The sequence below is a fragment of the Mya arenaria genome, chromosome 6 (assembly GCF_026914265.1).
Source record: "Mya arenaria isolate MELC-2E11 chromosome 6, ASM2691426v1".
In the NCBI taxonomy this organism is placed as follows: Eukaryota; Metazoa; Mollusca; class Bivalvia; order Myida; family Myidae; genus Mya; species Mya arenaria.
In genome coordinates, this window is record NC_069127.1 from 7,981,869 (window position 1) to 7,994,830 (window position 12,962).

A 12,962-nucleotide genomic window follows, 5' to 3' on the forward strand; every position below is an offset into this window, starting at 1 on the left:
TTTGGGGTCAGTAGACAAGTTTAATGTCGAACACAAAGCCGTTGTTGTATGTTTAAATGCACTCAACAAATTATCTCTGTCAGCCTTACCACGTTTAAATTGATAAATGAATATATACTGACACTAATAATACTAATCCATTCTTAATCATTGCCGGCTGCAGGATGAAATATTGCCTGGTCACGTGCTGGAAACGGTGGATCGGTACCTGGCGGTGATACAGGAAGTCACGTGTCCAAACTTGGCGCCAGGAAATACCACACACCTGCAGAAACCTAATATGTGTACGAAAACCTTCCCGCTTCCCTGTTGATACTGTTTTAAATAATCCTTGCTGTTAAGGTTCATATATCCCATAGTAAAAAAACAAGTTAGATGAGAACATATATTTACAGCACAAGCTAGGTTAAGTGCATTCCGTTTACAACACTTTGTTGTTTCAAGTACTGTAAGAGCGAGCATTTGTTGTTGTTTTTATTAAACTTTATTAAAATTAAGCTCCAAATATCCAGCACGATTCCGGTTCTTTTAAACAAGGAAAAGAAATCAGACACATTCTGGTTATATGGATGCTTTTTATTTGATTATAAAACATTAATTTCTTTCATTTCAGATGTTGAGATAGGAAAACAAAAAAGCGACATCGCGTTTCCAAACGGTAGAGTAACCGAGTCAACAGTGGACATTTCAGAGTCAACCCTGCAGAATAAAGGTATTAAAATTATCAGTATTCTCTCATTCTTTCAATCTGAAAGTTTACTAAGTCATTGTAGCAAATGCACATGTACAGTCGAATCCCGTTGCCTCGAACTCAATTCGCTCGATTTTCGCGTTGGTTCGGTTAGTGTACATAGAATGTACCTCTGTTTAAAAACGTTGTATTATACTCTTTTTTCCTGAAGATAACGTAGGAAAATAAAATGTGACAAGAGATAACTTTTAAGAGTTATATTGATTGTATCAGGGTTTATCATGGACCAATTCCAATCTGATTGGCTCGAAGATTCTGTTTCTCAGTTCCGTCCTGGTAAGTTCGAGCAAACGGGATTCGAGGGTATATCAAAACTTATTTATTTTGACGTGCGTGGACTGGTGTGTATGTTTGGCCTTGAACCGCATTTAAGTCTCCAATCAGGGTCAACGTAGAAAAAAATGTTAGTTCCAGTACTTAACGCTGTAGTAACCATTGTGTTATTGTAGGTCTCTCCAATGTTTGCTTTGATGGTACTCTCTACAACACTGTCGGTAACATTCTCGACAAGGGCTTCTATGTTAATAGGTATGTCATATAAGTTCTAGAATATGCATGTTTTGATTTTGATTTTTAACTGTCCTCTTGGTCATTTAATATGCAATACTTGCTCCATACAAGAAACGAAATTGCAATATATTACAATGCAATATTAATTTTTGGTAACAATATAATCCAGTTCTCTGGAAACCGGAAGTGACGTTTTGATCGTGAACTCAGAGGTGATTGGCGTACAGCTTTACAATATCGAATCTGCATTGTACCGTGACCTTGACCCGCCTGTCAAAATCACACTGAAACTTTTAAATGTAAGTTATATGTATCCTTTTTATTTTTACAGATTGCCTTTTTGTATTTTAGTGTTGATAATATTTTGTTTATATATAAGGGTTAAATGATGTGTATAATTGTTAAATTGTAGTTCACTCCTAGGCACAGGGTACAGAAGGTATAAATATCAGCTCTCTATGAGATTATCAAATATTGCTCTCACTGAGCCAATTTGTGACCACTGTGCGCAAGAGTGAGTTATAGTGCACCAACGGATACGTTGTTGTTTTTTCATTGCAGAACGACTATGACCATCCAGTCTGCGTCTTCTGGGACTATGATATTATGTAAGTTAAGCTAAACTAGTCTTGTTTCATGACTTATTTACAGAAAGTTAAAGTGCTATAAATAAAAAGACGATTTCGACGCGAACATAATTTAATTAGCTTGAATTTAAAACGGAGTTCTAGAAGTAGTTTCCCAAATTATAATCCAAAGCATTCATTCGTCGTTCCTAACCGCATATTTCACATTAATGACTATTCACGTTAATTGTCTGATCGTTTACCAATTTGTAGCTACAATGGTTCCCGTCGTGGTGGATGGTCACGTGACGGTTGTAGCCTGGTTTCCGTGGGCAACAAGACGGCCGTGTGTCAGTGCAACCACCTAACCAACTTCGCCATCCTTATGAGCCCGACCTCCATTGTATATACTTTATTTCCATTTTGACATTACGTTGAGGTTACCATGGAGAAAACGGTCATTGTACATACTGGGGTCTACAACTTATTTCGAGTAACAAACCTCAACAGGACCTAGCATGTCCAGAGTCCCTGTTCCGACTTTGCTTTGTATTTTATTTCATTACTACCGCAGTACACCTAAAGCGGTAGCCATAGCATATATATAATGATGGGCGGTAACCTGGTCAGCATTTATCAACGGACGGTAGCCCCAGCATTTATTAATGATCGGTAACCCAAACATTTATAAATTGACGATAAACCAAACATTTATTAACTGACGGTAGCCTCAGCATTTATTAATGGACGATAGCCCCGGACATGAATATGTCTGCTTTTGGGATTAGTAATGCATATAATGACTATGTCCTGGTATTCAAGCTATAACAACTATCTGAAATACAACGACTATATCGCAAAAGGTATATACAAAACGTTTACTTTAGCCCCCAGGTCACGCCAAGGCGTTGGGGATCGTGTCAGCTGTCGGATGTGGCATCTCCATCCTCTGTCTCATCCTCACCCTTGTTATTCACGCTCTCGTCTGGAGGTAACTATGTTATATGAATTTAATTCTTCACTCTGAAATACCTGGTTGTATTTTGTCGACGAATTTCTGTTATTGTCATTTATTTAAAAAGCATCAGCTTTGCTTCAATGAATACTAGGGTAATTATACATTATGTAAGCACATCATACTGAAATCGGTTTGGTGATCTTGGTTTTCATCGTGTTTTCAATATCGCCAAGAACTACGACATTAAATATCACAAGCTATGTCTTCTCATACAGTGGTAAATATAAGTAAATTAATGTTAAAAACCGTGACTTCTTAGAAACTGACTTCCGTCAATACTTCAGACTGGTGCGGTCGGACAGGGCCATTATCACTTTGAACCTGTGCGTTGCCCTGCTACTGGCTCTGATTGTCTTCCTGGTGGGCGTCAGCAGGACCGAGAGTAAGGTTGGTAAATCCCCTTTAATAAGAATTAACCAGCGCCATAATGATTTCCTTAAATGTTTTAACTTGTCACATTTGTATGTTTAAATATATATAATATATTTCAATTATGAACCCCGGAAATATTAAGCAAATGATTTGTTTCTAGTAGTCTTAATACTTATATGTTATTTTGTGGATGATACTAATCGACTCTCTCAAGACATTTTTTACAATCCTTCCAACGATTCCAACGTACGAATTAAACATGCTGTTAGTGTATATAGGCCTTTGTTCCATTTCGTCATGTATTTGCGATCTTTTAGGCGGCATGTACCGCTATTGCTGTTCTGTTTCGTCATTTAATTGCGATGTTTCAGACAGCATGTAATTCGTCACGTATTTGCGATGTTTCAGGCAGCATGTACCGCTATTGCCGTTCAGTTTCGTTATGTATTTGCGATGTTTCAGGCAGCAAGTATTTCGTCACGTATTTGCGATGTTTTAGGCAGCATGTATCGCTATTGCCGTTATGTTTCGTTATGTATTTGCGATGTTTCAGGCAGCATGTATTTCATCACGTATATGCGATGTTTAAGAAAGCATGTATCGCTATTGCCGTTATGTTTTGTCATTTAATTGCGATGTTTCAGACAGCATGTATTTCGTCACGTATTTGCGATGTTTCAGGCAGCATGTATCGCTATTGCCGTTCCATTTCGTCATTTAATTGCGATGTTTATGCTGCATGTACCGCTATTGCCGTTGTGTTTCGTTATGTATTGACGATGTTTTAGGCAGCATGTATTTCGTCACGTATTTGCGATGTTTCAAGCAGTATGAACCGCTATTGCCGTTCTGTTTCGTCATTTAATTGCGATGTTTTATGCAGCATGTACCGCTATTGCCGTTCTGTCTCGTCATTTAATTGCGATGTTTAAGGCAGCATGTATCGCTTTTGCCGTTCTGTTTCGTTATGAATTGGCGATGTTTCAGGCAGCATGTATTTCGTCACGTATTTGCGATGTTTCAGGCAACATGTACCGCTATTGCCGTTCTTTTTCGTTATGTCTTTGCGATGTTTCAGGCAGCATGTATTTTATCACGTATTTGCGATATTTCAGGCAGCATGTACCGCAATTGCTGTTCTGTTTCGTCATTTAATTGCGATGCTTAAGGCAGCATGTATCGCTTTTGCCGTTTTGTTTCGTTATGAATTGGCGATGTTTCAGGCAGCATGTATTTCATCACGTATTTGCAATGTTTCAGGCAGCATGTACCGCTATTGCTGTTCTATTTCGTAATGTACTTGCGATGTTTCAGGCAGCATGTATTTCGTCACGTATTTGCGATGTTTCATGCAGCATGTACCGCTATTGCTGTTCTGTTTCGTCATTTAATTGCGATGTTTCAGACAGCATGTATTTCGTAACGTATTTGCGGTGTTTCAGGCATCATGTACCGCTATTGCCGTTCTGTTTCGTCATTGAATTGCGATTTTTCAGACAGCATGTATTTTGTCACATATTTACGATGTTTCGTGCAGCATGTACCGCTATTGCTGTTCTGTTTCATCATTTAATTGCGATGTTTCAGACAGCATGTATTTCGTAACGTATTTGCGGTGTTTCAGGCATCATGTACCGCTATTGCCGTTCTGTTTCGTCATTGAATTGCGATTTTTCAGACAGCATGTATTTCGTTGCGTATTTGCGATGTTTCAGGCAGCATGTACCGCTATTGCCGTTATGTTTCGTTATGTATTTGCGATGTTTCAGGCAGCATGTATTTCATCACGTATATGCGATGTTTAAGGCAGCATGTATCGCTATTGCCGTTATGTTTTGTCATTTAATTGCGATGTTTCAGACAGCATGTATTTCGTCACGTATTTGCGATGTTTCAGGCAGCATGTATCGCTATTGCCGTTCCATTTCGTCATTTAATTGCGATGTTTATGCTGCATGTACCGCTATTGCCGTTCTGTTTCGTTATGTATTGACGATGTTTTAGGCAGCATGTATTTCGTCACGTATTTGCGATGTTTCAAGCAGTATGAACCGCTATTGCCGTTCTGTTTCGTCATTTAATTGCGATGTTTTATGCAGCATGTACCGCTATTGCCGTTCTGTCTCGTCATTTAATTGCGATGTTTAAGGCAGCATGTATCGCTTTTGCCGTTCTGTTTCGTTATGAATTGGCGATGTTTCAGGCAGCATGTATTTCGTCACGTATTTGCGATGTTTCAGGCAGCATGTACCGCTATTGCCGTTCTTTTTCGTTATGTCTTTGCGATGTTTCAGGCAGCATGTATTTTATCACGTATTTGCGATATTTCAGGCAGCATGTACCGCAATTGCTGTTCTGTTTCGTCATTTAATTGCGATGCTTAAGGCAGCATGTATCGCTTTTGCCGTTTTGTTTCGTTATGAATTGGCGATGTTTCAGGCAGCATGTATTTCATCACGTATTTGCAATGTTTCAGGCAGCATGTACCGCTATTGCTGTTCTATTTCGTTATGTACTTGCGATGTTTCAGGCAGCATGTATTTCGTCACGTATTTGCGATGTTTCATAAGCATGTACCGCTATTGCTGTTCTGTTTCGTCATTTAATTGCGATGTTTCAGACAGCATGTATTTCGTAACGTATTTGCGGTGTTTCAGGCATCATGTACCGCTATTGCCGTTCTGTTTCGTCATTGAATTGCGATTTTTCAGACAGCATGTATTTCGTCACATATTTACGATGTTTCATGCAGCATGTACCGCTATTGCTGTTCTGTTTCATCATTTAATTGCGATGTTTCAGACAGCATGTATTTCGTCACTTATTTGCGGTGTTTCAGGCAGCATGTACCGCTATTGCCGTTCTGTTTCGTCATTAAATTGCGATTTTTCAGACAGCATGTACCGCTATTGCAGTTTTATTTCGTCACGTATTTGCGATGTTTCAGGCAGCATGTACCGCTATTGCCGTTCTGTTTCGTTATGTATTTGCGATTTTTCAAGCAGCATGTATTTCATCACATATTTGCGATGTTTTAGGCAGCATGTACCGCTATTGCCGTTCTGTTTCGTTATGTATTGACGATGTTTTAGGCAGCATGTATTTCGTCACGTATTTGCGATGTTTCAAGCAGTATGAACCGCTATTGCCGTTCTGTTTCGTCATTTAATTGCGATGTTTTATGCAGCATGTACCGCTATTGCCGTTCTGTCTCGTCATTTAATTGCGATGTTTAAGGCAGCATGTATCGCTTTTGCCGTTCTGTTTCGTTATGAATTGGCGATGTTTCAGGCAGCATGTATTTCGTCACGTATTTGCGATGTTTCAGGCAGCATGTACCGCTATTGCCGTTCTTTTTCGTTATGTCTTTGCGATGTTTCAGGCAGCATGTATTTTATCACGTATTTGCGATATTTCAGGCAGCATGTACCACAATTGCTGTTCTGTTTCGTCATTTAATTGCGATGCTTAAGGCAGCATGTATCGCTTTTGCCGTTTTGTTTCGTTATGAATTGGCGATGTTTCAGGCAGCATGTATTTCATCACGTATTTGCAATGTTTCAGGCAGCATGTACCGCTATTGCTGTTCTATTTCGTTATGTACTTGCGATGTTTCAGGCAGCATGTATTTCGTCACGTATTTGCGATGTTTCATGCAGCATGTACCGCTATTGCTGTTCTGTTTCGTCATTTAATTGCGATGTTTCAGACAGCATGTATTTCGTAACGTATTTGCGGTGTTTCAGGCATCATGTACCGCTATTGCCGTTCTGTTTCGTCATTGAATTGCGATTTTTCAGACAGCATGTATTTCGTCACATATTTACGATGTTTCATGCAGCATGTACCGCTATTGCTGTTCTGTTTCATCATTTAATTGCGATGTTTCAGACAGCATGTATTTCGTCACTTATTTGCGGTGTTTCAGGCAGCATGTACCGCTATTGCCGTTCTGTTTCGTCATTAAATTGCGATTTTTCAGACAGCATGTACCGCTATTGCCGTTCTGTTTCGTCATTAAATTGCGATTTTTCAGACAGCATGTACCGCTATTGCAGTTTTATTTCGTCACGTATTTGCGATGTTTCTGGCAGCATGTACCGCTATTGCCGTTCTGTTTCGTTATGTATTTGCGATTTTTCAAGCAGCATGTATTTCATCACATATTTGCGATGTTTTAGGCAGCATGTATCGCTATTGCCGTTATGTTTTGTCATGTAATTGCGATGTTTCAGGCAGCATGTATTTCGTCACGTATTTGCGATGTTTCAGGCAGCATGTACCGCTATTGCCGTTCTATTTCGTCATTTAATTGCGATGTTTAAGGCTGCATGTACCGCTATTGCCGTTCTGTTTCGTTATGTATTGGCGATGTTTTAGGCAGCATGTATTTCGTCACGTATTTGCAATGTTTCAGGCAGTATGAACCGCTATTGCCGTTCTGATTCGTCATTTAATTGCGATGTTTAAGGCAGCATGTACCGCTATTGCCGTTCTGTCTCGTCATTTAATTGCGATGTTTAAGGCAGCATGTACCGCTTTTGCCGTTCTGTTTCGTTATAAATTTGCAATGTTTCAGGCAGCATATATTTCGTCACGTATTTGCGATGTTTCAGGCAGCATGTACCGCTATTGCCGTTCTGTTTCTTCATTTATTTGCGATGTTTCAGACAGCATGTATTTCGTTACGTATTTGCGATGTTTCAGGCAGCATGTATTTCGTCATGTTTTTGCGATGTTTCAGGCAGCATCTATATCGTCATGTATTTTCAATGTTTCAGGCAGCATGTACCGCTATTGCCGTTCTATTTCGTTACGTATAATTTGCAATGTTTCAAGCAGCATGTACCGCTATTGCAATTCTATTTCGTTACGTATAATTTGCAATGTTTCAAGCAGCATGTACCGCTATTGCCGTTCTATTTCGTTACGTATAATTTGCAATGTTTCAAGCAGCATGTACCGCTATTGCAATTCTATTTCGTTACGTATAATTTGCAATGTTTCAGGCAGCATGTACCGCTATTGCCGTTCTATTTCGTTACGTATAATTTGCAATGTTTCAAGCAGCATGTACCGCTATTGCAATTCTATTTCGTTATGTACTTGCGATTATTAAGGCAGCATGCATTTTGTCACGTATTGGCGATGTTTCATGCAGCATGTACCGCTATTGCTGTTCTGTTTCGTCATTTAATTGCGATGTTTCAGACAGCATGTATTTCGTCACGTATTTGCGATGTTTCAGGCGGCATGTACCGCTATTGCCGTTCTGTTTCGTTATGTATTTGCGATGTTTCAGGCAGCATGTACCGCTATTGCTGTTCTATTTCGTCACGTATTTGCGATGTTTCAGGCAGCATGTACCGCTATTGCCGTTCTGTTTCTTCATTTATTTGCGATGTTTCAGACAGCATGTATTTCGTTGCGTATTTGCGATGTTTCAGGCAGCATGTACCGCTTTTGCCTTTCTGTTTCGTTATGTATTTGCGATGTTTCAGGCAGCATGTACCGCTATTGCCGTTCTGTTTCTTCATTTATTTGCGATGTTTCAGACAGCATGTATTTCGTTGCGTATTTGCGATGTTTCAGGCAGCATGTACCGCTATTGCTGTTCTGTTTCGTCACGTAATTGCGATGTTTCAGGCAGCATGTACCGCTATTGCTGTTCTGTTTCGTCATGTATTTGCGATGTTTCAGGCAGCATGTACCGCTATTGCCGTTCTGTTTCTTCATTTATTTGCGATGTTTCAGACAGCATGTATTTCGTTGCGTATTTGCGATGTTTCAGGCAGCATGTACCGCTTTTGCCTTTCTGTTTCGTTATGTATTGGCGATGTTTTAGGCAGCATGTATTTCGTCACGTATTTGCGATGTTTCAGGCAGTATGAACCGCTATTGCCGTTCTGATTCGTCATTTAATTGCGATGTTTAAGGCAGCATGTACCGCTATTGCCGTTCTGTCTCGTCATTTAATTGCGATGTTTAATGCAGCATGTACCGCTTTTGCCGTTCTGTTTCGTTATGGATTTGCGATGTTTCAGGCAGCATATATTTCGTCACGTATTTGCGATGTTTCAGGCAGCATGTACCGCTATTGCCGCCATTATTCAGTTCTTCTTCCTCGCTGTCTTCTTCATGATGTTCCTGATTGGCGTGGAGATTTTCATCTGTGTCGTCCACGTGTTTGTCACCAAGTTCAGGGTCAAAGTCCTCGTGCCGCTTGCATGGGGTAAGCAAAACATATCATTAACTATTTAAAAGCAAAGAATGTAATAGCCTTAATAGCAACGATTAATATTTGAAATAGTTGTTACATATTTCAAGTTCTGGTGCGGGCGAAGACAAGTGCCATATAATTCGTGACCAGTAACATCCAATGTTGTGTTGAGCTAACGATTCTTCTTATTGTTTTAGTTTTACCAGCAATTATTGTTGGTATTTCGTTAGGGGTAACCAAGACAGAAGGATACGGCAATGAAAACTTGTAAGTGAATATATCTAAAATTCTTCATTTGTTTTATAGTCTTATCATACGTGTGATATATAAAATAGGGAGCATAGTCGATTTGTATCGTATTTTTTATAAATGTCCTGATATGTTGTTTCGACACTGTGTTCTGAATTAACTGTCGGGTATCTTATTGTCCTTCTTTGTGTGTTCTGTCTATTAAATAAACTTGCTTGTTTATTTACAGTTTATAAATGTCCTACTACGGTGCTTCTGAATATGTACTGCATTAACTGGCATGTTTATAGATGTTTTGCAGTCCGTCTTGCAGAATATACATTAAGCATAACACCTTTTATAGGTGAACTAAAACACTTAGGGAATTGTTTGATTGTAAGGAAAAGGTTCAGTTTCAACTTAAGGTGCCTCTGTAATATGCCCCCTTGCCCTGCGTTCAGTTAAGGATAATTAACGCTAGTAAACTGTTTTGTTTTGTATCCCTGTAAGCCGGAAATCAAACAGCAGTTGTTAGATATCGAGAGCGACTTTAGTCTTAACTGAATGCAGGACAGGTGTTTGGGCATTGAAGTGGTGTTTATAAATATTCTATTTTAAAGTGTTTCAAAAAGTGAACTGAATTTACTGGCATGTTTATAGATGTCCTGGTGACTTGCTACGAAACTGAGCACGTCATGTCCCTGTGTGTTTAAAAATGATCGGCGTACCTGTGTACAACGTTAACATGTATGTGAATAATTATATATGTCTTTTCTTGTTTCAGCTGTTGGTTGGACATCGAGAATGGGCTTATATGGTCTTTTGTCGGCCCTGCCTTATTTGTAATTGTTGTAAGTAACTCCTCGAGAAAAGTTGGGGCGCCTCTACTTTATTTATAATTGCTATGAGTAACTCTTTATAGGAATATAACCATCACATACAATAAAACTATTTGCAAGGACCAAGTTTCTACCCAGCTTCCCGGCTTTCACAACCCTCAACAGTCGGCCCCCAGGAGACCAGGTGGCATTTGAAGTTCGAATTTGTTTTTCCAATTGTATCTTTACTGTATAAAAGTCAAATTCTTCATTTAAAAAAAAACGATTCCAACTGATGTGTATCATATACAGTTGAACCTCATTGGCTCGAACTCCAAGGGACTGGTGAAAATACCTCGGCCCTCGAAAAAATCGAGCCAAGCGGGAATGCTTATCTTCAGGCTTAAGAAAACAGTCCTTTAAATCCAGTTTGAGCCAACGAGGAATTCGAGCCAAGCGAGTTCGAGCCAACGGAGTTCGACTATACTACACATCGCGGGAACAATGTACTGGTAAAGGAATCATACAAACATAACATATTAAAGCTGCACTCTCACTCTGCGATCTAATTTTGTCAGCAGTCTTATATAACTTGTTTCCATGGATTTTCGCAAAAATGGGCTCGTTCCAATTAAAAAAGTTGTCGAAACGTTCAATCTGTGAGAATGCAGCTTTAACATATATGTTATAACAATTATTTCTATTTCAGGTAAATTTTGTAATCATTATTACAGTAATTAAGAAAATGGCTTCTTCAACCGTTATGAAATCAAAGGCTTTAAAAGAAAAACTTCAGTAAGTTATGAGTTTGTTTTATTGATGGTATGAGAAATGGGATCTTTACTTAAAAATAATCAGGATTCTATGCTTAAATTACCATACGGGTTGTTACAATATTTCTGTCTAAGTTAAATTACAACGTTTTGGTATACACTGAAAAGGTAATTTGCTCCAAACCAAGTAAAAGTGCACCCTAAAATATCATGAAACTTGCTTTTAGGGAGTTAATGTCATTTAATAATAGTAAACGCCATTTAAAAATGTCGTTTTTTTGTAATAAATTGCTATGATGATATGATGTACAAAAACACTCGACAGCTACAAGATCAGTAGTATAGTGGCAGTTTGGGGCTCATTTCTTAGTCAATTTCATGTATGGTTTTAAACTCCACGTCGACGTTTCCTCTCATAGAACGGGCGTGCGCAGCCTATGCGTGCTGCTGCCACTGATGGGGGTCACGTGGGTGGTGGGCGTAATGGCGGTTAACGCGGACATGGTGGCGTTACACTACATATTCGCGATATGTAACAGTCTTCAGGTAACATGCAACCCTGCTTCAATGTTCAATATGTAACAGTCTTCAGGTAACATGCAACCCTGCTTCAATGTTCAATATGTAACAGTCTATAGGTAACATGCAACCATGCAACCCTGCTTCAATGTTCAATCTACAACAGCTTCGAGGTAACCTGCAAGCAGCGTCGCAATGTTTAATGTGTAACAATATTCAGGCTTCATGCACCTCAGGTTTTAATAATTAATCCGAAAAAGTCTTTAGGTAACATGCAACTCGTTCTTTAATATGATATCCGCAACAGTCTCAATGCATCATGCAAGCTTGTTTCAATGTTTTATCTGCAACAGTATAAACGTAAAATGCAGACATGGTTTTATTGTTTAATATGTAGCAGTCTCCAGCTAATATGCATACAATGTTCCTTGTGTAAGAAAATACAGGTTGCAATGTTTAGTCTGCAAACGTTTTCAGGTAATATGCAAGTCTTGCTTTAATGTTTAATCTGCAACAGCCTCCAGGTTACATGCAACTCGTGTTTTAATAATTAATCCGCAACAGACTTTAGGTAACATGCAACTCATGTTTTAATAATTTATCCGCAACAGGCTTTAGGTAACATGCAACTCGTGTTTTATTTTATAATCCGCAAAAGTCTCCAGGCAACATGCAACTCGTATTTTAATGTGTAACCTGCAACAATCTCCAGGCAACATGCAACTCGTGTTTTAATATGTAATCCGCAACAGTCTCCAGGCAACATGCAACATATGTAATCCGCAACAGTCTCCATGTAATATGAATTCCTTGTGTTACTGTTCGATCTGTAACGGTCTCCAGGCAACATGCAACTAGTGTGTAAATGTTTTATCTGGAACAGCCTCCATGTAACATGCATTCCTTGTGTTACTGTTCGATCTGTAACGGTCTCCAGGCAACATGCGACTTATTCTGTCCTTGTTTTCATGTAGCATGTTTCCTTATTACAATTTTCAATCTTTAAAATACATGTTACATGAAAGTAAAATGTAACCCTTTTTAAAATGTTTGCAACTAGTGGTCGTTGATTTGAGCATCCTTAGTCATAAATAATTTATCTTGTACAATCTGTACCTTTGTCTCTGTGTGTTTGCAGGGTTTCTTCATTTTTCTGTTCCACTGCGTCTTGAATAGGCAGGTAATGA

The 12,962-nt window shown here is 39.0% G+C and overlaps 1 protein-coding gene across 1 annotated transcript in view; it reads left to right on the plus strand.

The window, feature by feature from the left end:
* The window catches only part of LOC128238665 (uncharacterized), a 54,990-nt gene that overhangs the window by 39,456 nt on the left and 2,572 nt on the right, over nt 1-12,962 (plus strand). The window contains exons 19-32 of the mRNA XM_052954798.1: nt 164-284; nt 614-712; nt 1,201-1,279; nt 1,431-1,560; nt 1,823-1,869; nt 2,101-2,230; nt 2,715-2,818; nt 3,130-3,232; nt 9,299-9,449; nt 9,635-9,704; nt 10,450-10,516; nt 11,193-11,278; nt 11,676-11,802; nt 12,914-12,955. Of these exons, the coding sequence (XP_052810758.1) occupies nt 164-284; nt 614-712; nt 1,201-1,279; nt 1,431-1,560; nt 1,823-1,869; nt 2,101-2,230; nt 2,715-2,818; nt 3,130-3,232; nt 9,299-9,449; nt 9,635-9,704; nt 10,450-10,516; nt 11,193-11,278; nt 11,676-11,802; nt 12,914-12,955 (1,356 nt within the window). The remainder of the gene's footprint in view (nt 1-163; nt 285-613; nt 713-1,200; nt 1,280-1,430; nt 1,561-1,822; nt 1,870-2,100; nt 2,231-2,714; nt 2,819-3,129; nt 3,233-9,298; nt 9,450-9,634; nt 9,705-10,449; nt 10,517-11,192; nt 11,279-11,675; nt 11,803-12,913; nt 12,956-12,962) is intronic.